Source organism: Phascolarctos cinereus, unplaced genomic scaffold (assembly GCF_003287225.1).
Source record: "Phascolarctos cinereus isolate Bilbo 61053 unplaced genomic scaffold, phaCin_HiC Scaffold_7;HRSCAF=346, whole genome shotgun sequence".
Classification (NCBI taxonomy): Eukaryota; Metazoa; Chordata; class Mammalia; order Diprotodontia; family Phascolarctidae; genus Phascolarctos; species Phascolarctos cinereus.
The window spans coordinates 6,045,028-6,070,937 of NW_027556180.1; the positions used below are offsets into that span (position 1 = coordinate 6,045,028).

The following is a 25,910-nucleotide window of genomic DNA, read 5'->3' on the forward strand; positions in this document are numbered from 1 at the left end:
ATATTGATTGTAGGTAAGATTGAAATGATCCTGAGACTTAAGTGATTGTACATTTCTTCTACGGATGCTAGTCCCATAGGAAGATTCCAGGTAAGTATCCCATTTTGGTCCAGGGACAATTTTTGAATAAGAAAAGCTTGTGGGTGGCCAAGAACATTCAGGTCCAATTGCTCTTTTAATATTCACAATACTTTGTGAAGTGGGCAGAAGCCATTGTATCACACCCACTTCACAGATGAGGGAGATTGCATACTACCCAGATTCACAGAGTTATCAGGCATCCAAAACTCAAACCAAACTTGAAGTTGTCTGGATTTCAGGCAGTTCTGGCCCTAGGACACCTCTGAAATTAGCAAAAGACTGACCTGTACTTTAGGAAAATCACTTTGGATGGCTTGGTGGAGAAGAGATTGAGGTGACAAGTCTGGAGTCATTGAGAACAATTAGGAAGCTTTTGTAATAGTCCAGGTGAGAGGAGATAAGGTCGTGTGCCAGGGTGGGGGCTGTGTGAGTGGAGAGGAGGGGACAAGGGAGAGATAAGGAAAAGGGAGACATCGTAGAGAAAGAATAAGCAAAAGTGGAACACTGACTGTGCAGACACAAGGGAGAGAGGCAAGAGCAAAGTAAAGGAGAGGGAAGACCCAGGATGACCCTGGGGGAGGGAGGCTGGTTGACTGGAAGAATTGTGGAGCCCTCCACGACCACTACAAAATACCTGAATGTAAATGTCCATTGTTCTTTCCCAAGCATCGTATCCTAGAAACCCAAGCAGGGCACTCTTCAGGTCCCTTGACTTCTGGAACCTAGCTCCTGCCTACCTGGCTCCTGAAAGCCTCCAGGAAGTGGCCAGCACACTGCAAGTTTGGAGAATCATGAGCTACAAAGAGGGCATTAACCAAGGTGGACCATGGAGGCGTCTGGAGAAATCCAGATGGGCCTTTTTTCCCTCAGACTCTTGGTTTGATTTTCTTTGGACTTGGAGTGTGTTTGTCTTTCAGGATGGGCTTTGGGAACACTGTGAATGCTTCTTTCCAGTGTTTCTCTTTCATTCTCATTTAATCACCAAGGAGTCACTTCTCCTTGGCCTCCTCCAAACCAAGAAAGGGAAACGTTCAAGAAAAGCAAAAGGCTTTCCACCTCTCTGGTCTGGTATTTCACTTCCCTTTCATTCCCTGATGCAACAAAATTCATTCATTCATTCATTCATTCATTCATTTATTCATTCATTCATTCATTCATTCAATACTCAAGCAATTGTCAAACACCCAGAAGGTGCCAGACATAGTTCTAGGTGTCCTCAAAGTGCTTACAATGTAGCTGGGATGAATGCTCATGGAAGCAGCAGGGGTAAGGCTTCTTGTACAAAGGAGTATTTAAGCTGAGCTTTAAAAGAATCTGGGAACAAGGTGGATGTAGCAAGGAAGTGCATTTCAGTCATGGGGGGGAGAGCCAGGGGAAGCCAGGAAGCAGCCTCTGCAAAGACACAGAGAGGGAAATGGAAAGTCTTACTAAGGAATAGCAAAAAGGCCCTTTGCCTGGACCATAAAGTCTGCGAGAGGGATAATAATGTATTATGATTCTGAAGAGGTGGGTGAGATAAAGTGGTGAACAGCTCCAAAGACTTAACAAAGGAATTTGTGGAGGTAACAGGGAGCCTGTGAAACTTCTTGTCCAGGAAAGGGACATGACCAGAATTGTGCTTTAGGAGCATCATTTTGGTGGGGCTAGGGAAGATGGATTAAAGTTTTGCCCATTTTCTCCACAAATGTACTCTATTGCCCTGTTTTAATCTGCAAGCTACTTCAAGTCCTTTTGGAAGCAGGTGGGGTATGAACCATAAATAATTACATAGGATTGTCATAGATTGTGTCTTTAATGCTTTTCTCATCATCATCATCATCATCATCATCATCACACCTACATTTTCTCACTCTATCAACTAAAGATGCATTTCCCAGCAATTCTTGTATGAGCCTACCCAAAAGAAAAAAACCTGAGGCTCAGATGTTCTCATGCTGGACCTGGCTGGAAACTCAGGCAACAGACCTGGGGCTTTGGTGAGGATGGTGAAATGCCATCAATGTTCAATTATCCTCTAATGTATTAGCTGCTTTGTAGATCACCAGGTAATTTGGCATCTAGACAGCCATCCTCCCTGGTATCCAGCATAACCTGGGTCATTTCCCTCATGAAAACGTCCTCCTGGGATTATGGTTCCATTAGTTGACCTACCTCTCCAACTCCCTTAAACTAAATCAAGTCAGTGACATGAGAGACAGAGATAGAGAGAGAGACATAGATAGAGACAGAGATAGTTTGATCATTCTAAATGAGAGTCCAGCATCATTTTAGTATAATTCTTCATTTAGTCGATACCTAACTGAAGCCCATACTGATAAAATGCTTTGCCCAAGGTCAACACCAGTTCTAAGTGGTACTGCTAGGATTCCAATATAGGTCCTTTAACTGCAAATCCTGCTACTATTCCTCTGTAGCAAGATAATTGGATTATTCAGTCATAATATATGCCCAATGCTTGGGGGAAGGGGGGAGGGTAACATCAATTCTTCAGTGTTAATACTTTGTTTGAGGGAGCTAGGTGGCACAATGCATAGAGCACCAGGCCTGAATTCAGAAAGACCTGAGTTCAAATCTGACATGAGACACACTAGCTGTGTGACCCTAGGCAAGCCATTTACCCATGTTTGCCTCAGTTTTCTCATCTGTAAAACGAGCTGGAGATGGAAGTGGCAAACCACTCCAATATCTTTGCCAAGAAAGCTCCAAATGGATAATGAATTGAACAACAACTGTACTTTGTTTCTTCTAGAGTTCTAGATTTCATCTTCTTCTAGGGTTTTGTAGAACCATAGACTGATGGTAAGTTTGCAGAGCACTCAAAGACCTAAAATGTGTCCTTAAGACATTTAACTTGTAATACCTCCCCCATTCTATACTTACCAAGCTGATTTTTCAAAAGAATCCATTCATAGGGTTCTTTTACTGTAATTATTCCCTGAGGGATATTCAAAGAAATCATTGTCTTTTATTTCACATTGGAAGTACAGTATCACCTGATAAGCCCTAGGGAAACTTGTTGTCAGAGGCAAGTACCAGAAATGTCATGAAGTTTCCCTCCCCAAGTGCTTGACCTCCAAATAACTAAGGCAAGATATTAAATACAAGCTCATTTCCATATGCTTGAAGCAAATGAAACCAAACCATAACTCATTTCTTTTCCTCAGCCATGACACCTTTATCTGGAATCAAACCCTGCCTAGAAGTGAAATATGACCAGCTGGTGCCCAACAGAGAGGGGCTGATGATGGATTAGGAAGTATCTGGAGGGGGGGATAATGTCCAGGATGGAGAATTATTGATACCCAAAGCTCACATCCCTGACTGCTATTTTAATTTCTCATTACAATACCCAGTTTTCAATGTAAGCAGGAAATACTATGCTCCACAAAGCAGCATTCAGTGTTAGCTGTTCCTATATCTAGATAGACAGACATAGATATACTTAATACTTAAAGATGCATATGTGTGTATCTATGTATATGTGAACTATATATGTGTGTATACATATATGTGCATATATGCATATATCTATTTACACACACACACACACATATTCTTAGCATAGCTTAAGACCTCATTTCTCTTCCCTGTTACTACTTGCTTCAAAATCCTGTTTGATGTTCAAAAGTTAAATGAACCCATCAGAATGGTGTCTTATCTAGCATTTTGATTTTTGGATCTGACCCGTGATTTCTGTAGTAGAAGAAACTCCCAGGCTGGGACTCTAATAATTTAGCCATTGCTCAGATTCTTAAAATCTAGCCACTGGTCAGATTCTTATAATCTAGCCAATAGCTTACTAATGTTCAGACTCCTTAAGAGTCTGTAAAATATTCTAATGTTCCTTGTCTTTGGCTGAAAACAAAAACAAAAACAAAAAAAACTCCCAGAGAGAGTTTGCCAGAAGGTAAACAGAGAAAACAAACAAATGAAACCCTTTCCCTCTCCCAATGAAGATCAGCACCTTCTCTGCAACTGGAAAACCTTACCAAGTTATCTGAAACCCAGAGAGGTTAACTGGCTTGCCTAAATCCCACAAGTAACAAGGGCCAGACCTGGCACTGGAATTCATGTTTTGTGGTTCCACATTTAGGCCTCTTTCCATTGCACTATAAAATAATATCATTTTAAATTTGAATTCTTCAACTTTCTTACAACCTTTTCTTACTTTCCCCACAAAAGCAAACAATGTCTTAAGACAATATCTAAGCTGCACACATTTAAGGAATGGCTGGTGATTTTTCAGTGAACCAGGTGTATTTAATAAACTAATGTAAATATTATGTGACAGAAGCAGTGTTTGCACTTTCCATTCTGGGTGTCCAGATCCAGATAATTCTGAAGAAAGGGAGTCTCTACCATTTCCAAACATAAGCATCCACCCAATCCCAGTTGAGTTTCTCCTTGCCAATCTTCCATTTGACTGCGCTATACTGACCTTGGTTCAGAAGCCTATTTGCATCTCATTGCTGGCATTGGGGAAAAACTCAAGGAGTTCCAGAAAACCTCCAACATTCATTTAATGAATGACGGCCTAACCAAATCTTCTCAAAATATGCCTCCTCAGTGACCATAAATAATGAGCTGACATGTACAGAATCTTGTACGTTTTCCTTTTTAACTGGTAAACACATCTCAAAGGCTGATGTAACTACAAGCTGTGCATTTCTCTCCAGTTTTCTTTCTCTATATGACCATTTCACAATATGTGGATTTCTTTTTTTTCTTAGCATTCAGGTAAACTTCTCCACAACTCTCATAGTGACCTTGGTAGAAAAGTAAATCAGAAAAAGAAACACTGGTCTCATTGGGAAGTGTACTATTTACGTTCTGGCCACTAGGTCTCTTCTTCTAAGATCCCTGCCTGTAAACATACTTGTAGTTTCCTTCATATATGCAACACTTTTAACAAAGGTCCAAAAGAGGGAAAAGCTGTTTGTGTTTTCACAACATAGTAATGGCAGATACAAGAAGAAGAGGAAGGCAGTGGTTCCTACAAGCCACATGAGAGCACCAGCAGCCCTAATGGGTCGCCTACGGTTTATAAACAATCTTGCGTAAGTTAGGCAGAGGTGTCAAGGACTTTGATGGATGACTGGCCCATTTTTTTCTTCCTTACTTAGGAAACATAGGACAGATTATCTGCATGGCTCGATGCCTTAAGGAAATGAGTTCAATTCTCTGTTGTTCCTAGAGTTTCGCTGGAAAGATGCCTTTTTCATATAAATAACTAATGGTTCCAACACATAACTTAATTGGAGCTATCACTTGTGACCATCAATCAATAGTGCATCCCTCATCCAGGCAGTAATTGATTGCATTGGATAGAAATATGGGATGTATGAGTTAGGAGGGATAGAGAATGTCCACTCCAACCCTCATATTTTATAGATCAGGATTCTCAGGTCCTAAGGGGATGGGAATTTAACAAAGCCATATAGCTGCTTAGTGGAGGAGCCAGGTCTCCTGACTCACAGTCCAGTAGGCTTTCCATCAAACCTTGGAGTTTCTTGCAGCATTAGTTAATGTTTTGAACTGCTTCACATTTTCAACTATTCTCTTCTCTTCTTTATTTTTTTTCAGTCCTTATAACTCTCAACCTTTCAGTTTTATTTGACATTACCAATCACCTCTTCATCCTCTTTGGGATTTTGTGACACTGCTTCCACCTGGTTCTCCTGCTACCTACCTATATGACTACTCCTTTGGTCCATCATACATACTGAACTTCCTCACTGTGAGCAGACTCTAATGCTCTGTCTTGGGTATTCTTTTTTTTGCTCGTGCTATTTGTCTTGATGACCTTCTTGGCAACCGTGGACTCAGACATGAGCTCTATGCAGATAACTGCAAGATCTAAAAGTCTAGGCCAGTCTCTCTTCTGATCTCCAGTACAATATTCCCAACTGTCTATTGGACACTTTAAACTCCTCCTCCTATGGATGTCTCAAACTCAAAATGTTGAAAACAGAACTCATCTTTTTGTCCAAAAATTATCTTTCTTCCTGATTTCCCTAATTCTGTAAAGTGACATTATTCCACTCTTCATTCTCCTTCATTCCCAAAATCCCACTAGCTGCCAAATCTTGTAGATTCCATCTCCACAATCTCTCTCAAATTCTTCTCTTCTATCTGCTCCCACAGCCATTACTCCAGCACAGATCCTTATCATCTCTCAACTGGACTACTGATATAGCCTTCTAATTGTGCTGTCTGTCTGCAGTCTCTGCCCTCTTTGATTTATCCTCTACACAGCTGCCAGAGATGCTCCTAAAGCGCAAGCCTGGCCCTGTAGCTCATCAATTCAAGCTGGACCAGTGGCTGTCTGTTGCTTCTAGGATCAAAAACGATGTCCTGTCTACCTGTTAAAACCCTTCTAAACCCATCCTTACTTTCTAGGTCTAACCTACACTATGGTCTTCACACACTCTATAATCCAATCAAACTGCCTTTCTTGCTATTTTTCAAAACATAGCGCACCTCAGGTCTCATTGCTTTTGCCCATGCTGTTCCCGTGCCTGGAATGCTCTCTCTTCTAACCTTCACTAATTAGAATCCCAACCTTCTCAATGGACCTTCCCCTTCCTAATTCTTTACCTGTCCTCCTCACCATAGCAGCTTTTCCAAATCTTTTCATCCCTCCTCAAAACCCACAGCACTCCCTCTCTCCTCATCCTCTCAGCTGAAACTTTTGCCTCATACTTCAATGGGAAAAACAAATTTGCTGAGAAATTCATCTTGTTTTGTCCTTTGTCAAAGCACGTCTCCAAGATGTTTATTCTACTATCTCCTCCTCCATGCATGTCTCTCATAATGAGGTTGTCCTCCTCTGCAATACACAAGTGATTACATTCTATCCCATATTCTCCCTCAGATGATCCTTTCTATCATTCCTATTTTCTCTTAACTTCAATCCCTGTCTATTGGCTGCTTCCCTACTACCTACAAATATGTCCCTGTCTCTCTTGTCCTCAAGAACCTTTCTCTTGATCCATGCATCACTGCTGGATATCATCCTCTACTTCTCCTGTCTGTTGTGGCTAACTCTTGAGAAGCATGTCTACAATAGTTTCCTCCATTTCCTTTGCTCTCAGTTTCTACTTGTCTCTTTACAGCCTGGATTCTGACCTCATCATTGAACCAGAACTGCTCTCTCTAAAGTCATTGATGATTTAATTATCAAACGTATTGATCTTTTCTAAGTCCTCATCTTTCTTGACATCTCTTCAGCCTTTGGCATTGTTAAGTCAATCTTCCTCAAGTGCTACTATGATTATGTCTCCTACCACACCCTTTTGAATAAAGCTCCCTATCACTTCCATGATCAAATATAAAATTCTTTTACATCCAAAGCCCTAAATAACTTGAACCACTCCTGCCTTTCCAGTTCTTGTCCTCCTTCTCCTCCTCCTCCTCCTTCTCTGTCTGTCTGTCTGTCTGTCTCTCTCTCTCTCACACACACACACACACACACACACACACACACTATGATCCACTGAAATTGACTTATATACTGTTTCTTTGACAAGATGCTCTGTCTCCTAACTCTGGATATTTTCAATGGCTCTTCTGCACTCTGGGAATCCTCTCCCTCCTCATGTCTGCTTCCCTGACCTCCTTTCAGTACTACCTAAAATCCCACCTTATACAGGAAACCTTTCCTGATCTGCATCAATTCTAGGGCCTTCCCTGTTGTCCTTTCTACATCCTGTTTGCACACAGCTATCTGCATGTTGTCTCCTCTGCTAAACTGTGACTTTCTAGAGGGCAAGGACTGTTTTCTTGGTTTTTTTAGGTTTTTTGGCTTGTTTGGTTTTTTGCCCTTCTGTGTGTGTGTTTCCAGTGCTCATCACAATGCTAGGAGTATAGCAGGAGCTTAATAAATTTTTATTGAACAACTGACCTTCTTTCCAAGAAGAGTAGAATTATTCCTTCTGCTTGAGGTCTTTCCATGTCCTTTTAGCTACTTTTTGCCTCTCCAAGTCCATTTTATTGTACTTGTTTGTATATTTGTTGTATTTACTTCTATGTGTACATGTTGTTGGCCCAAATAGAATTTCTTGAAAAAAAGGATTGTTTCACTCTTTTTTTTTTTAATTTTTATTCCCAGCCTCTAACAAAGGCCTTCAGTTTTGTCTTTTTTTTTTTTTCCTCCCCAGGGCCCAGTACTGAGTCTGGCACATAACAGATGCTCGATAAACTCTTCTTGTCAGACTCATTCGTAATTCATGCCATTGATTTAAGCCATTCTTCAAAAATTAACACAAAACCTTTCCCTAAATACCGACACACACACCCATCCCCAAAGAGGAGCCCAACGCTCCAGTATAATATCCAAAACAGCAATATTTGATTGAGTGCACTCTATATTCTTGGTAATATGCTGGAGTTATATGGTTCCTTATTCAAAGGCAGATAGTGAGCATGGCACAATGGATAGAGTGGAGGACTTGAAGTCAAGAAAGCCTGGGTTCAAATCTCTTCTATCACTAACCATGTGATCCTGAGCAAGTCATTTAGCCTGTCAATTTTCTCCTTCATAAAATAGGGACAATAATAAGCACCTGCTTCATATTATCATTATAAACAAGACGTAAAGGGCATTTTAAATTTTTATGTGCTATGCAAAGTGGTATTTATTACAAAAGAGATATTGGGCCCTTGCCAAAACAAAGGTGGTCTGCCAAGCACATTTTCTGCCCTGGATTCAATTGTCTGCATCTGAGTTTTTGGGCATAAGTCTTTCAGGGAACATTTCCAATAAGAAAGATTCCAATCTCTAGTCTTAATACTTTGGATTCAATATGGATAAGACAAAAATAATAAATAAGGAGGATGATTCTAAACTGAATCCAATCAATCTGCATAACGTTGAACATCATTCAATTTCAATAATTTTGCTGAAGGCTCAGCTAAACAAAATCAGAATTTTTTATTCCAATTTTCATGTACAAGATGAAATTCACCTTTTGTAAAGCTATAGTTAGGTCAACAATGGCGAACGTTCCGAACATCACCTTGCTGTTGGGTCTTAGCTTATCGCCAGATAAGCTCATCTTGGTATGTGGTAGGAACACTGTTCCAAGAAAAAAGAAAGAAAAAAAGAAAGAAAAAACCTTCCCAAAGATGTTTGGTCACCATTGTGCCCTTTGATGTTAACAGAACTCATGTCCACATGAAATGAAAAGGAGATGACGTGACAAGTAGCCAGCAAACCTTAAATCCTGGCAGTTTTCAAACAATGGTACCTGCTTTCTGGCCCTGACCATCATAGAACTCTGACGCTGGGACCCTGGCCTCATAGAGGAAAGCTTTCACATCATCTTGGCCAGAACCAAGCATCACACCAGTTCCCCTCACTTTCCAAATGGCGTGTCCCCTCCCTTTCCAACTATAGCTTTTCTGGGTTTCTCTCTCCTTATTCCACTATAAGCTCCTTGAGGATGAGGACTGTCTTGCTTCTAGTATTTGTATCACCAATACTTAGCAAATTGCCTGGCACGTGGCAAGTACTTAAATGCTTTTCTATTAGCTTAGTTATGATTTATGAAAAGCAAATGAATCAGATACATTTTGACATTTTAATGGTCTCAGAACAATTGCTGGCATCATTAGGTGAGCAAGATTGAAATTCTTTCCTCTATGACTCCCTTCTCTTTATCAAACCAAAAATGCCAAACTTCAACATAAACCATTTCGTAAACCTCTCAAAGTAACAAATACAAAGGGGCTAGTCCAGGATGTGGTTTCATATTTACCCACCAAAGACACACAACCATTTTTATATAAGGAAAAGTCAAACAAAACTTGGACAGTCATCTCTGCATCCTTGAACAATTATTGCAGATGAATTATGACATGATCTGAGAATTAGAGGAGGGCAGGCTTCACTGAATTTGAGGAAATCATACAGAATTTCCAGGTGTCCCTGATTGTCCCTAACATGCAACCACACTTAAAAACAAATATACACACACAGAATTTTTTGGTGGTGATATAAAATGACTGGGGATCATGACATACCAATGACAATGAAACTTAAAAATCTCAGGCGACCCAAAGGAAAATAACAAGGTGTGTGATGGGCACAAATGGGCCATCATGTCTTACCAGTAATGCTGTCTGGACAAAATGGGTTTTAAGCGACATCATTTCAGAGACAAGAGGGTGGGCTAAATGTTCCTGTGGCAATGAGGACAGAGAGTTATCTCATGTGACACTAGTACCATACAAGGATGGGACCTAGAAGAAGGCCTCCTGACTGGTCATATGGGGAGGATCTGTAGGAGGACATAGTATGAAAAGACATGGGTAGGTCTCAATCTGAAACAATGCAGGGAGGACTCATGTAGATGACTTGATGGATCATTGGAAGTGTAAAAGGTCAAGCTTTCCACTATGTTTATCCCAAGTCTTCTGCTTCATTAATACTTTCAAAGCCATTATTATGATGAAACAAAGTAAAGATAGAGACCAGTGCAGTGGCTAACCAAAAGGACAACTTTATTAAGAGAGAAGGGCAATATTGTTCACCTCAGGAAACAAAGCAGGCTGGTCTACACACATAGGACCCTTTGGTTCACAACATTATTCATTAAGTTCAATGTCAGACTTGATTTAAAAAAAAAATACAATGTGACCTGTTGTGTGTGTGTGTGTGTGTGTGTGTGTGTGTGTGTGTGTGTGTGTGTGTCTGAGACAGACAGACAGAGAGAGAGAGAGAGAGAGAGAGAGAGAGAGAGAGAGAGAGAGAGAGAGAGAGAGAGAGGGAGAGATGAGAGAGATTGCATAGATGAGTTATTGTAAGTGTGCAATTTACACTGAGTGAAGCCCCCGTTCAAGCAAGGTTAAAATAGGATGCTGAACAAAGCTCTGTCACCTAGCCATCCAGGAGACATCTGGTCAGAGTCACAAACACCGCAGCAAGAATTTTCCTATTAAGATCTCAGCAAGGAAATGTCCAGTATGAGGTGTATGGCAACCAACTTGCTGGCCATGGCCCAGTGCAAGTATGAACTGAAGGAGGTCTATCTCTACCTGCCAGCAGGTAAAAAGACACCATAAATCCAGTCATTCATTGCTGCTGCTTCTAAAGCTACCCACAATGTGTCCATCATAGCCAAATTTTTCTGTAGGTAAAAAGTATCGTTGGGGAGGGGCACCTTTACTGAAAACCCCTAACATAGTTTCTTCATGTTTCCTGCGGCCTGCTAAGCACTATCAAACACATCCTACAAGGATGCTCACTGTGTTGGTGCTTCCAGAGCTACCATTGAGGCCTCCAGGTACTGCTTCATCCTGATTGTAAAAACTTCAACATTCTAAAACATCATGGAGGTCCTTTAAAATCACCAAACTGTCAACATCTTTTTATATTGTGTACAGTGACTTATTTTAAGTCAGGGTGCTTCTGGGCCTGAGAAGACACACATCTGAGTAACAGCTGATCACTTAAATTTCTAAGAATGCCTGCCCTATGCCCCTGCCCTTCCCCATTTCCAATATTTCAGAGTTGAAACTTACAATTAGTCCATTATGGAGCAACTTTTCAATATAGGGCATGAGGCGGACACACGTTCATCTCAAAAACCCCTTCCTAGGAATTCTCAATTTGAAAGACTGCTTCCCCTCTCTTTCTCCCATATGCCTTCAGAAATTAAAACTTATTTAAACTTTTAGCCAGCAGGCAATAAGCTTTAACGTGAGCCTTATGGGATGTGCAGTGGTTACCAGAATAAATAATTTGGCTTATGCTTTATCAGGGCCAAAGTGATAGCTTCAGGAGTCTCTGAGAACCATTTAATCAAGAACAGGAAAAGAAGTCTATAGTTAAAGGGTGCCTTTTGAAACACAATAGTTGGAAACTCTTTGGAGGGTGCTGGGCAACTGTAGGACTGCAATCCCTACAGAGTAAGAACAAAATCACTCCTACGGGCAGGGTCAAAGTGTTTCCTTCCTAACATGCATCCCCTTGCTGCCCCTTCTGTCTTTCTAGAAAGGCAGCAGCTCAGAAACCCTATGTGATCGTCCCCTCTAGTCATTCAATGGATCTACCCTCCACAGAAAAATCGAGATTACTAGGAAACAAAACGTTCAGCATGACATTACTTTAAGCGAGCTCCTTAACAGCTATTATGTGTTAAAAGTAAGCATAGACGCAAAGGCACTCCCTGCCTCACACGTGTGTTAGGGTTAATATTTCATGAAAACAAAGCTCCAGATGGCTTGCCAAACTGCTCTGTGAGTTCCCCTTCCTACAAATGCAATGATGAGTGTGAGACCAGGCAATGCTACTGGATGGCATTCACAGCATATGGAGGTGAGCAACAGTTATTACACACATTTTAGTGAGTGAAAGTGATTATTTACACAGCTGTGTTTTTGTTTTTTGTTGTTGGTGGTTTTTTTTTTTGGTGTGGCACTGATAGAACTTTCAAAACAAACTTGGGTTCACTCCATCTGAGAAAAAAATTTGGCCAATTTTTGCCTATGAGGAATAATGGTGGGGGTCTTCTTTATATTCATAATTCTTCCACTTGAAATAAAATGAGTTCATTCATTCCTACCTCCCTAAGGTGAGTAAGAAGTCACCAAAAAGAGAACAAAGAACTTAAAGAGATGCCTTAATGGGTGCTATCGAAACTCAATCATTCTGAAACTGATTATCTGAAATGCGAGAGACTCAGGTCACTGAACATTTCTACCTCTTGAAGGTATCACTACATTCATTCAGTTTATATTTTCTTACTGTGTACATGTTGCTCCTCAGTAGAACATAAGCTCTTTGAGGGCAGGGACTGTTTCACTTTTATGTTTGTATCCTCAGTGCCAAGAATAACGACTGCTACCTATTAGCCCCTTCATAACTGTGTATACAATGGCATTGAATTTCTTCCTCCAAAAGGTATTTGTTCATTGAATAATTAATTCAAAAGATCAAAGAAATGAAACACATAGGGATGAATTACACAACAGTACACTTTGCAACATGCTTGCAACTCCCAGGAGGAAGATGTCCTATGTAATGGAGGGGCTGCCCCCGCCCTCCCTGAGCAAAAATACTAGAGAGCTGGCTGGGGCTCACAGTTAAGTCAGATGTGTTTGACTGAGAAGTCAAACGAATTTAAGGCAATACTGCTCTTCAGAGACACTGCTCTTTTTTTGTCTTAAAGTCCAACTTTCATCAGAAAAGTGACTCTTTTGAAGAGTGTCCTGGTTTCCTCTTCCCTGGTTGATTTCTCTAGACCCCTGTTGGATCATTTCTGATGAATAGATTTGATTGGCAGCACCAAGGAGCGCCTTAGATTTGAATATTTCTCCATATCTCTAACAGTCTCTCATTACACCAGAAAGAAGAGGAATTTAGCTGACACTCTGCTCATTGCAGCATTAACAGGACAGGGCCCCATCAAGCTCCCCTTTGGCATAGGGCCCAGAGGAAGAAAGATATGCTGGTGTCAATAAAAGGGAAGCAAATATGGCTTCATGACCTGCAGGCACCACTGGAGACGCAGGAAAGGGAAATCACTTTCCATAGTCGCTTTTCTGACTGTAAGTAGACAAAATAAATAAGTAAATGTCATCTGGTCCTAAATGGGTTTGCTCCTTTTGTAGGGATGCCAGTTAGTTGTATGTGTGTGAATAAAAAAGGCATTAAGACGAAAGAGCAGTATCCAGGGAAACTCAACCATCCTACTTTCACTTTGCTCGTATGTTTGCTGCCCACAATTGACCCATTTCCATCTTGGACTTTATCGGGCTTTGTTTCTCAGTTTTCAAAAAAGAAAAAAGAAAACAAAATATTAAAAGGCCCCTGTACGGTGGGGTTTCACTCCAGTACAATGGGGGCTGGACATAGCTGTGACTAGTAGATTTCCCTTTTTATAAATTAGCACTGAAAACATGAATAGCCATCCCAAAGCCAGCAGACCCAGAGGCAACAACAAAAATCAAGCCCCCGAAGAGAAAATAAAACATACACAGAGAAAGTAGAATCCCCCCATGACGACAGCAGGCTCTGAAAGAAAACATTTGGCACAGGATTCAGTGTGCAGGAGGTCTTCTGAGAGTACAAAGAAAACAAAAACAAACAAACGGAAAAACAAAGACCAAGACGGGTGGTGTTGGTTTCGGGTGAGACACCCCAAACTGGCAAATGACGAAAATGTGGGAAGGTAAGCAGGTATCAGAAGCACTGTGGGGTTTTCTCTGCTGCCACAGAGATGTCACACCTGATGCCGGGCCAACATAGCAACCGTGATCCGGGAAAGGGAGCTCCAAGTGGGCTATCTTGGGGGCCCTTCCTTCTCCATGGGAAACCAGTCTTTGCGGAATAGCAAACACGCACCCAAGAGAAAGGAACCTCTAAGTTCAAAGTCTAAAATTTCTAATTTCCTTCCATAGCTTTGGCATCAATTTTTTTCACCCCAGAACAGGGAGCAAATGCTTCTAGAAGGATCTTATGTTTTCGTTGGAAACCTAAATGTCTGGTGAACTCCCCGCCTTTCTGTCCAGGAGACCATCCCCCTAGCTAGTTGAAAGTGGCCTAAGATCATTGACTCTGAATGACTGGAAGAATGTCAGCAGGGCATCCAGTGGCTTTGCTGTAAGCCCCAACCCCACGCTTAAATTTGGGGGGAACCAGCAAGCCAAGCCCCTGAACTGCAAAGAAATGAAATCAAGGGCATGCAATAGTCCAGCCTCCTGCGACTAGGCTACAAAAACTGACGGGCTGTGCAGTTTGAAGCACTTCATTTGAACCATAGAATTAAAGCATAAATTAATTTGCGTCTGAAGGTCACCTTGCACATGGCCCAGGGATGGGCAGAGGAGCAAAAGGAGTACTTGCTATCTCGTTATAAAATACTTTAAAGCAACAGGCCAATTGACTCACTCACTGCCCTGGGTTTGGAGCAGAGCACTGAGGTTTTTGATACTTCTTAACATTGCAAAGAGCTCTAGACTTCAGGGGAAGCAGGGTGGGATCAAACCGGATGCACTGAAGTATTTAATCCATTTTTTGGAAAGAAAAATGGAAAAACCCCTCTTCTAAAAACACATATAACAGGCAAAGAGGCTAACGGGTGTTTAAACTCCTCTTTTTTCAAAGCCCAGACGTTTTACATTGTTCTAAAGAGATGCTAAATTGGCCAGTCATCACAGTGAAACCTTTACTCTGGGCCTAAACCCAATGCCAACAAAAGAGCCAGAATGGGCAGAATCCAGGGAGGTGGCCGAGATGTCGCGGGCTTCATGACAGAAGCATCCCCGGCTGACGCTAAAGACAAAGGGAGGAAACATGAGGATGGCCAGAGAAATAGGAAAATTGTGACTGTTCCATAAGATATAAAAATAAACATTTATAAAATTTTAAAATGCAGATGATATTATTTGCCAAATTATAAATTTAAAAAAAAAAACATGCTGTATGTTTTATTCCTTTAAAATCACCATGATTGGCTGCTGCCAGAACATGGCACACAAACCACTGGGCACGTAAAATAATATCTAGATTACTGGAGCTGAACAGTGTCAAGTATCGGTGGCCTCACTGCATGGAGCTCACAAATTGAGAGGTTCCATTTTCCTGTCTGCCCTCCAATCCTTTTTCTCCTTATGCACTGATGCCATCTCCAGAGACCTCAACTTTCCCCACATTTTGTAAGTAACTACCCCTTATGCCTTCAGTATAAGCTCTACTCCCTGTCTACCCAGCACCAACTCATCCTCAAACTCTGGACTTATTGATACTCATGGCCTTCACAAAGAATGAGAGCTTCCTTTAGTCTGTTTTCAGAAAGCGTGCTCTGACTAGGGGGAGAAAGCAGCAAATTAGCGTGGCTGCCAAATTATCTTTCATCCGAGAACTTCTCTTGTCTGTCTGGAGAGCACTTGACAACATGCAGGGTGCATACCACCAAAGGAAAAGCCTAAACAACTAGGATCGAGAGGCAACTACCGTTGGCTATTATCTATTTCCATTAAACAAGCATGGAAGGAAGGTAAGAGCCTCCACAAGGGCCGTATCAAGGCTGGAAGATTTGCTTTCTCTAGAGCATCAATTAATTCCTGTTTTCTGAGCACTAAGTATCCCAAGAAGACTGTTTCCGAGTATTTATTTCATCCAGAATATTTACTTGGGTATCGCCAAGACTTAGAAACCAGCATGAGTGGGAGGGTCAGGTTGATTTTTATCATCTTTGAGCCCACGTGAAAAGTAGCCACCATGCCAGCACGTCAAAGACACAATGAGGAGGGCTACAAAGATACAGGTACTTCTCACCAGCCAAGGAAGATTGCATTCTGAGGTCAGAGAACGCATGGACACTTTCATCAAATTACTTAAGTGGGTTCCAGAGGAGAAAGAAACAGAAAAAGCATCTCTGGGGTTTATGGACTTTTGACCCTGCTCTCCTCTTTCTGATTTGCCACACGTGGCTTTATTAGAAAACAACAAACATTTTACCAGATGAGATATGTTGACCTTTTCATTTCTTCTGTGCAACATGGGCCAAAATATTGCGGGTGTACTTTTGTGCCAAGGGCTATCGCTCCAAGTGGTTTGAGCTCTGCCCACAGAAAACACACCAAGCCCCATTCCTTAGGAAGTGATGGGGGGCCGAGGCTGGGGCCAGAGCTCTGTGGCACTTTTCCTATTGGGTTGGAACTGGGGTTTATATATGTAACATGAATCTCTCTGCTTTCTGCTATTCAAGAGGAAAGATTCCCATTGGGCTAGGTCATATGCCCCTTTGTCCCTTTGGATGTCATGCTTTTTTGGCTTGTTCTACACTTCATGAAGGAGATGTAGTTTCTTGCAGAGCAGAGTAAACACCATCTCTCACAACATCACCTAGTGCACAAATAACTGAAATGATTTCTTCCAGGAGTTTGTTCTATGTGGTTGCAGCCAAGGCCTCCTTCAATAAAAATCAGGGGGTACCAAAGCAAACTCTTCCCTTGGACCAAAATAGGACTTCAAAGATCTCTGAAATAAACTCCTCACCCCAAGGAGTGGCTACACTGAGGAACAGCCCAGCTCTAGAGATTATTATACTGCCCAAGTAAGCTGGAGGAATTAGAACCTTTGAAAAGAAACAAATACTTTGAATGGCCAGAGGGGGACTGAGAGGACACAGTTCTGGTGACGCAAACTTTGGAGGAAAAACCAAACAGAACCAAATGAGGAAGGCATCAGATCGAATCCAGTAACTTCGACTACTAGGGAGTCCGATCCAAGGCTGGTTCTTCATCTTTACTGCTTGGAACGGTGACCTAGAGAGAGAAACGGGGAGAAAAGAGTCAGTGACAGATCCTCAGATCCAGCCTTCCAGACAGTCCATCATTTAGGTCCTGAGCTAATGAGAACCTTTGTTTGTTCTTTGATTTTGAGTCAATGTGTTCATAAGCCTTTAAGAATTAGCCACAGGACCACTGATTTAGAACAGGACAGGACCTTAGAGGCCATTCAGTTGGCCCTCTCTCCCCTCCCAGTTTTCCATATGAGAAAGCTGAGACTCAGAAAGGCTAAGTAATCTGCTTACGGTCACACAAGTAGAAAGTGGCAAAGCCAGGACTGGAACTGAGAGTCTTGAACGTCAGCTACATCACACTTTGTACTACACCATCCTGTCTCTCAAGTGAAAACAACTCAGATCTATGTCAAGCAATGAGAATCAGACAGAAGTTAGTTGGGTTTTGTTTGTTTGTTTGTTTGTTTTTACTGGCTTCACTTAGATCAAGCAAGCTGAGCATCCGTTCAGGTTGCTGCTGGACCTTTGGTACCCACACTGAGATGACCATCGATTTAGAGTGGGAGGGAAGCCTTAAGATCATCTGAGTCCAAATTCATTTTTATAAGTGAGATAACTGCGGAGTCACATTGCTAACAAGGGCCAATGCTGGGGTGTTAACTCAGAATCTAACAACATTGCAACTATCATACTGCAACTTGTTAAGTGTTTCATATTGGGGGGGGGCAATAAAAACCCAGAAATTCTGAAAGGAGCACGTGCCTCTAGAATTTCTTACAAGGTCCTCCCCCTCCTACAAAGCTTGAAATAATAAAACTTCACAAAATCTTCTACTTCATGATAACACTAGCATCAAGGAGTAATTCAAATTTTTAAGATAAACAGGGTCGTTTTGTTACCATCATGTTCTTTATTAGATGCCTAGAAAAAACTATACATTATAAGGTCAGAGTTCTTTAAACAAGCCTTTTTTTTCCTGATCTTCTTATTGTATAGTGAAATGATCCTATCTGCTGACATTTGTGAGGTTCAGAATTAAAAAAAAGGAAAATTAAAATAATTGCTATCAATACCATCAGAATAGTGTGAAAACCGGAGCACAACAGTGGCCAGCAAATCAGGAAACATTCTAGCTCATGGGAGGATATTCTTATTCCCCTGCTCTCCATGGGGAAGCCACCAGCCCCAGAGGTCCCTGTGCAGAAAGCCAGTAACCAGATCCATGACTCACACTACAAGAAGTTTGGGACAGTGGCCCCATGTACCCCAAGAGCAGAGCTCAACTTAAAAAAAATAACAAAAAATAAAAAAGAGCCCTGACCATAGAAAACTACTATGGGAACAGGCAAAAATGATCCTTAAATTACCAGTCAGATTTATGGAAAACAGAGGAATTTATGACCAAACAAGAGATAGAGAACATTATGAAATGCAAAATGGATAATTTTGATTACATTAAATTGAAAAGTTTTTGCACAAACAAAGCCAATGCGACCAAGATTAGGAGGGAAGTAGAAAACTGGGAAAGAATTTTTACAACCACTGTCTCTGATAAAGGCCTTATATCTAAATATATAGAGACCTAAGTCAAATTTTTAAGAATACGAGTCATTTGGGGCAGCTAGGTGGTGCAGTGGATAAAGCACCAGCCCTGGAGTCAGGAGGACTGGAGTTCAAATCTGGCCTCAGACACTTGACATGTACTAGCTGTGTGTCCCTGGGCAAGTCACTTAACCCCATTGTCTAGCCAAAAAAAAAAAAAAAGAATACAAGTCATTCCTCAATTGATAAATGGTCAAAGGATATGAACAGGCAGTTTTCAGATGAAGAAATTAAAGCTATTTATAGTCATATTAAAAATGCTCTTATTCACTATTTATTAGAGAAATGTAAATTAAAACAATTCTGAGGTACCACCTCAAACCTATCAGACTGGCTACTATGACAGAAAGGGAAAAAGATAAACATTGGAGAAGATGTGGAAAAAATGAGACACTAATGCATTTTTGGTGGAGATGTGAACTGATTTGACCATCCTGTAGAGCAATTTGGAACCACACCCAAAGGACAATCAAACCGTGCATATCCTTTGATCCAGCAATATCACAACTAGGTCTGTGTCACAAAGAGATCATTAAAAAGAGAAAAGGACCCACACGTACAAAAATATTCATAACAGCTCTTTTTGTGATGGCAAAGATTTGGAAATTGAGAGGATGCCCATCCATTGGGGAATGGCTGAGCAAGCTGTGGTTTGTGATTGTGATGGAATAGTACTGTGGCACAAGAAATGACAAGCAGAATACTTTCAGAAAAACCCGGAAAGGCTGACACGAATTGAAGGAACGTCGAGTGAGCCGACCAGTAGAATATTGTACACAGTAACCGCAGTACTGTACACTGATCAACTATGACTGACTGACTTCTTCTCAGCAATACAGTGACCCAAGACAATTCCAAAAGACTCATGCCTGACAATGCTGTCTACATGCAGAGAAAGAATTGTGGAATCTGAATGCAGATTGAAGCAGACTATTTTCTCTTTTTTAAAAATTTTATGGTTTTTTTGGGGGGTAACTTTTCCTTTTTGCTATGTTTCTTCTCTCACAACATGACTAAGGTGGAAATTTGTTTATATGATTGAACATGTATAACCTATATCAGATAGCTTGCGTCTCGGGGAGGGAGGAGGTAAGGAAAAGAGGAAGAAAAATTTTGGAACCCAAAATCTTATTTTAAAAAATGAGTGTTGAAAACTACCTTTACATATAATTGGAAAAAAATAAAATAAAATACTTAAAAAAAATAAGTACAAGATGGGAGGAGGATGTAGTTAAACAGGAATTCATCTGAAAAATAATCTGGAGGGGTTTGGTGGCCCAAGTGAATCATTGGTGGGTTGGACAGCCAAGCCTTAGCCTTTGAAGACTGAGAGGTACTACTTGGGTCGGCCCAGGGAAGTGCTAGTCTTGTCAAGCCCCACCCTGGTCAGCCCACACTGGATTAGCGTGGGTGACGTTTTAGGAGGGCCCTGAGAGCTAGAGAGCGTCCTACAGAGGCTGGCCCGAATGGTGAAGACCCTCATGATCCCACCGCCTGAGCATCAGTAAAAGAAACAGGAGACGTGGAGCCTGGAGAAGAGAAGACCTGGTGCTTATGAGAGCTGGCTTCAAGGACCGGCCGGGCTGCCAGGTGGAAGAATCATGACACTGGCTCTGCGTGGTCCAAGCGGCAGAGCAAGGAGGAAGGAAGCAGCAACTGGGGCTTTGGGCTTTCACGGAAGGAAAAAGTCGACGAAGCATGCCGCAGGGACGGCCAATGGTATGCACGGGAATGCAGTCAGTTAATATGAATTAAATCAGTGCTTACTAAGTGCTAGGTGATCTAGAGATATATACAGGCGGTTGGCAGAGAGATTTAGATACATGTATGTTATATACACACATATGTACATGAAAGGGTGACAATGAATCCTAAAGCATTTATTAAGTGCTCACCATGTTCAGATATGAGATGGACAATTTTGCCCCTAGGGTCCCTTTCTACTCTGTGGTCCCGACTTCTATTGCACAAATTTCCTTTGTTTTAAATACTCAAGTATCCACTGAAGAGGTCTATATCAGCTTATGGTGAACACAGGACACTATTCCCCACCCACAGTTCATGGTCCCTAGCTCCCTCCACTCCTGCAGGCGGCTAGGTGGTGCAATGAGCACTGGGCCTGGAGTCAGGAAGACCTGGGTTTAAATCTGGCCTCAGACCTTTACAAGCTGCATTACTTTAAGCACGTCACTTCATCTCTGTCTGCCTCAGTTTCCTCAACTGTACAATGGGGATAATATTAGCACCTACCTCTCAGAGTTCTTATTAGGATCAAATGAGTTACCATCTGAAAAGTGCTTAGCATGATGCCTTTATAATAGTGGGTATGATAAAAATACTTATTCCCTTACCCCAGTGGTGACCAAAGCTAAAAAATTCCATTGCAAAGTTCAGAACAATGACAGGTAGGTTATGGTCTCAGGTGGGAAATCATCTCTGACAATGAAGCTAGCTCACCCTGACTGCTTCCCAGGGCCTAGAGGTCCTGAGGACACCCTGAAGCTGCCACACTTCCTGCTCATACCTTTATGAGATGACTCAGGTTTGGAAAATGGACGTGTGGAACTATGCTGGTTTGTGAAATGTGTGTAGTCTGGGTCCTCAACATCCATCATGGCGGGAGGTGGCGGCCTGTAAGAGAAACCATAGTTACACACTGCCAGTGGTGATGAGCCTCATCTGATTAGCATAGCTCTGTGTACAGTCAGGTGGAAGCCAAGCCAAGGATCAAGGGTTTATTCTCAGCTCTGTCCCTGAGTAATCGCCGAGGGAGCCCTGAGCTGAACTGGAAATGAACGAGGTGTGAGAAGAGGATAGCATTCCAGGCCATGTGCTCCAGGGGACTTTTGACTTACTCCACCTGCGATTCTAATTCCATTTCCCAACTCACTGCATTTTCACTGGCCTTCCTTCACGCCTGTAGCTTCCTACAAGTCCCAGCTAATATCCCACCTTCCATAAGAAGCCTTCTGTAATTCCTGCTACTTCCAGGGCCTTCTCTCTATTGATTGTTGCCAGTTTATCTTGTCTGTATTTTGTCTGTACGTAGTTGTTCAGATGATGTGTCCCCCATTAGACTGTGTGTTCCTTGAGGGCAGGACTTTTGCCTTTCTTTGCGTCCTCAGTCCTTCTATAGTTCTTGGCAAACACACAGTACATACTCGGTAAATTTTTATTGACTAACTGATTTGACCTGGAATCTTCAATGGATTTTAGAGAAAAGAAATATGTACTTCAATGCTGAATTAATGTTCTACCAATGATCTACTTTATGGTGGATTCTAGTAGAAGGCCTGCCCAATGGCCCATCAGAATGTTCCAAGGTGCCTTCCCCCTCTGCTCCTCTGCATAAAAAAAGGCATGTTCAGGGTACAACGATGGATATTACCATCAACGTCAGCCAAACCTAATGGGGATGTCAAACATTCTAGTTGTTTGAGATTACCCATGTGGATGGTACTGAAGGAACGTAAGCAAGGATGCTCACTGTGGGTAAACTGGGAAATATGTCCCACATGAAGCACTGCCTTACTGTGGCTCAGCCAAGGTCTCCAATTTTGAAAGGATTTTATAACTGAGAAAAGGAATGATATTTTAGCAAGAAGAGTTAAAGATTACAAGTTTAAATCTAGAGAAAGAAGGGAACAAAGAAGGGCAAGAGGAAAAGGAGAAAAAAAGAAAAGAAGAAATGGGAAGAAAATGAAGTGAAGGAAAGAAAGAAAAAAGAAATAAAAGAAGACCTGAAAGCAGAAAGGGAAAATTGGGAGAAATAAGGAAAGAAGAAAAGAAAGCCCATGCATGGTGACAACAGGAGTAAACCCTGCTCTCCACTAGGTGGCAGTGCAGCACTTTAATTCAAGGAAGGTCAGCAAGCCCTTGACATACAAACATTAGACAGGGTCCTCTTCTCTACTTTTCTGGATTGCCTGCTGTGATTTCAGTGAGTTCATGTTGAGAGTCTTGGGTAGTAGACTATAATTTAAGCCAATCCTAGACTCAAAGAACATCCCAGTGTGATCTGCATCCCTTGGGCCTCAATGGCCCTCCAGGACAAGACACTGAGGCAGCCATAAAAGAGACCCAAGGTGGGTTCTTGTCCTGGAACCCCCAGAAAAGAGGGTGTGGGGGGCAAATGTTTTCCCTGACGGTTTCTCAGATATCTGCTTTCCTTAATGCACCATTTCTGTGCCATTCTGGCCTTTATTATAAAGAAAAATAAAGTATAAAAATCCTGCAGCACCAATAACAAAAGGACTTGAGAAAGAGGCCAGGTGTCAGGAAATGGGAAAGGTGCGATGGATGCCTGGGGGTGGGGGGAACTCTTCACTCTATCCCAGGGCCTGCAAAAGGGATTATTTAACTTCAAGAAAGCTTCTGCACTGACCAGGCATACTTTACTGCAGCAAAGTAGCCCTTTAACCTCTTGGAGCGGGGGACGCAAAGAAGACTGGTTTTAACATATTAGGCTCCTAGTTTGAAGGCTGACTGACACTCAGTGCTTGTGTGACCTTCGCCAAGTCACTTTACTTTCTCTTGGCATCCTCAGTTTCTTCATCTGTAAAATAAGAGGCTTGGACTTGGTGACCTTGAAGGTGCTTTTCAGTTCCCTTAAATATAGCCTCTGGCTCCAGGCCAGGAGGATTCTTTAAAAGGTCAAACCTTCCTAGAAGCAAAGGGCCACCACAATAAGTTGCTAAGGGACATTACAAGATAAAAAAATGCTTATTCAAGTAGGGCCGGGCCTAGGAGCTGAGTAAAAGCTAGCTGTTGCTATTGTGTTCCCAAAGACCAAACCTCTGAGTTTATTCAACTTTCCAAGGGCTTGTTTTGTTTGGCTAACTTCCTGAGAAAGAGTAGGAGCTGCTGAACCAGATGGAAAACCTGGATTTGTGACCCAAGAAGTCACAGGCACGATTCTCCCCCCATGAAAGAAGAAAAGCCAGGGCAGGCAAGGCCAGATCCCCCAACCACTGCTTGGTCTTTAGGTCTCTTCTGCTGATGGAATGGTGCAAGAGGGCCCTTTGGCCACTGTCCAGAACCCTGTGCTGATGCCTCAAAAGCCTTACTGGAAGCAAAGGCAGACAGCCCACTGGGAGTTCAGAGTCCTTGCTAACCCTAGTCTGAGATGTTCTCTCCACTGGGATCTCCAGACACTTCCCGGGCTATTGCAATCATTTCCAATGAGTCTCAAGTCTCTCCTCTGGCCAGTCTGTTGTCCCCGTTATCCCACAGCAGGGGTCTCGCCAGACCCTTTGCCCCCCCAAGGATGTCCAGTGGTCCCCTCTTTCTTCTAGGATAGCTGCTTCTTTGGCATTTAGAGACCTTTAAGGTCTGCTTCCCATCTACATTTCCACATCTGTTTTGCATAGTCTGAATTCTGACTAAACTGGCCTTCATGTGTGATATTTTATCTCTCATCTCTGCACCTTTGCCCAGGCTGCCCTAGTGCCTAGAATGCAGTCCCTCCTCCCCTCCTCCCTTAGCTCCCCTTAAGTCTTGGCTCAGTGAAGCCTTTGGGTTGCTCCCAGGTGTTCTTCTTAACCTTCCAGGTCTCCCAGGAAACACTTGAATGGACTTGTCCCTGTAGAGGTTCCCAGGTTTAAACTCCACGAGGACGGGCTCCTTTCCTCTTCTGCAACCCCACCCTGGCATCATGATTTCATTGTTTGAGGGCATTCCTGGGAGAGGACACGCCCGTCTTCCAGTGCTCACAGGCTGCAGATCAGCAACTTCTCAGTCTCAGAGTGGCCGGGGCCCTGATAGAAGTTCCCAAAGCCAGGGTAGCAGCGGAAGGCCTTACCCCTTGCCAGTTCTCTACTTCCGAGGCCCTCTGCCACGCACAGAACGGCACTCCTAAATGGTTGCCGGATCATTACTGCTCGCCAAAGAGACTTTGCTTTCTTCACCTGCGGAAGGTTTTGTTTTGTCCCTGGATTTGAAATAATGACATCTTGCCATGATGATGCCAGAGTCACCCTTAATGTCTACATACATGTTGACATGTGTAGGGGATGGATGGGGCAGAGTAGACTGAGCCAGCCTCACAGGCAGGAAGCCCTGAGTTCAAGGCCGGTTACCTGACCAGAGGTAAGCCATCTAATTTCTTAGCAATCTGGATGGCTCCCAAAATATGGATATGGAGAGGTTGCCCTGTATGAGAGAAGAGAGCTTTCATATCACATGGATGAAATCAGGAGTTGCAATCAAAACAATTCAGGTGATCAGTGGCTTATCCACACGCCTCAGTGGATGCACATTCCAACAAATACTACCAGTTTCCAGATCTCTCCTATCAAACAGCATGAGGATTTTGTCAAGGCCCTGAGGAGCAATAAAAGGGCCTCTCCCTTCTCACTCCCCTCTTCCTCCTCCTCTTCTCTCCCTGCAGCCTCCATCTTTCCACTGCCCCCAGAGAAGCTGTGTTCAAATGACTGAAACATCAAGATGTCTTTGGCCCTGAGAGAAGAGGAGCAAGCTACTTTCGTGGCTGCTGAATCTAGGCTGGCGGAACAAAGGCATTCTAGAATGCTCTGAATTTGCCTTCAAAAACTAAAACCCAAATGGCAGACCCTAGGTCTGAAAGTCAACTGTTGCTAGATTCAGAGTCAGTGCACTGGCTCCCTGGGAGTGATGAGAATCTGTCAGCATTTCCTGAAGGCATCTTTTTACCTTGTACCCTTAAAAACAGAAGATGTCTTCAGAAACACACTATAAATGCCCTTGGTGGAGATCACAGCCACTGGCTGAGCCTGGGACAGGACGTTAGGATATGGAAGGGCCTTCCCAGCCCAAAGAGCCAACATTCCTTCTCATGGTACTGCTCATGTTTTAGAGATTTAAAGATGTTTTATTAATATTCTATTAAACCTAGTCCAGGAATTTAATAATTCAGAATATTTTCAAAGTATGATTTCTGTGATAATAGTTTTATTTCTCTTTAATAACCTTTCCCTTACTGATCCCAATCTTTTTTTT

General features: G+C 42.3%; 1 protein-coding gene across 2 annotated transcripts in view; it reads right to left on the reverse strand.

Moving 5' to 3' along the window:
* Positions 1-10,560: 10,560 nt before the first annotated feature.
* The window catches only part of CCDC50 (coiled-coil domain containing 50), an 88,023-nt gene continuing 72,673 nt past the window's right edge, over positions 10,561-25,910 (reverse strand). For both annotated transcript variants that reach the window (XM_020964768.2, XM_020964770.2), the window contains 2 exons: positions 21,460-21,566; positions 10,561-17,355 (listed from right to left, as the gene is read on the reverse strand). In XM_020964768.2, the coding sequence (XP_020820427.1) occupies positions 17,336-17,355; positions 21,460-21,566 (127 nt within the window). In that variant the 3' untranslated portion in view covers positions 10,561-17,335. The remainder of the gene's footprint in view (positions 17,356-21,459; positions 21,567-25,910) is intronic.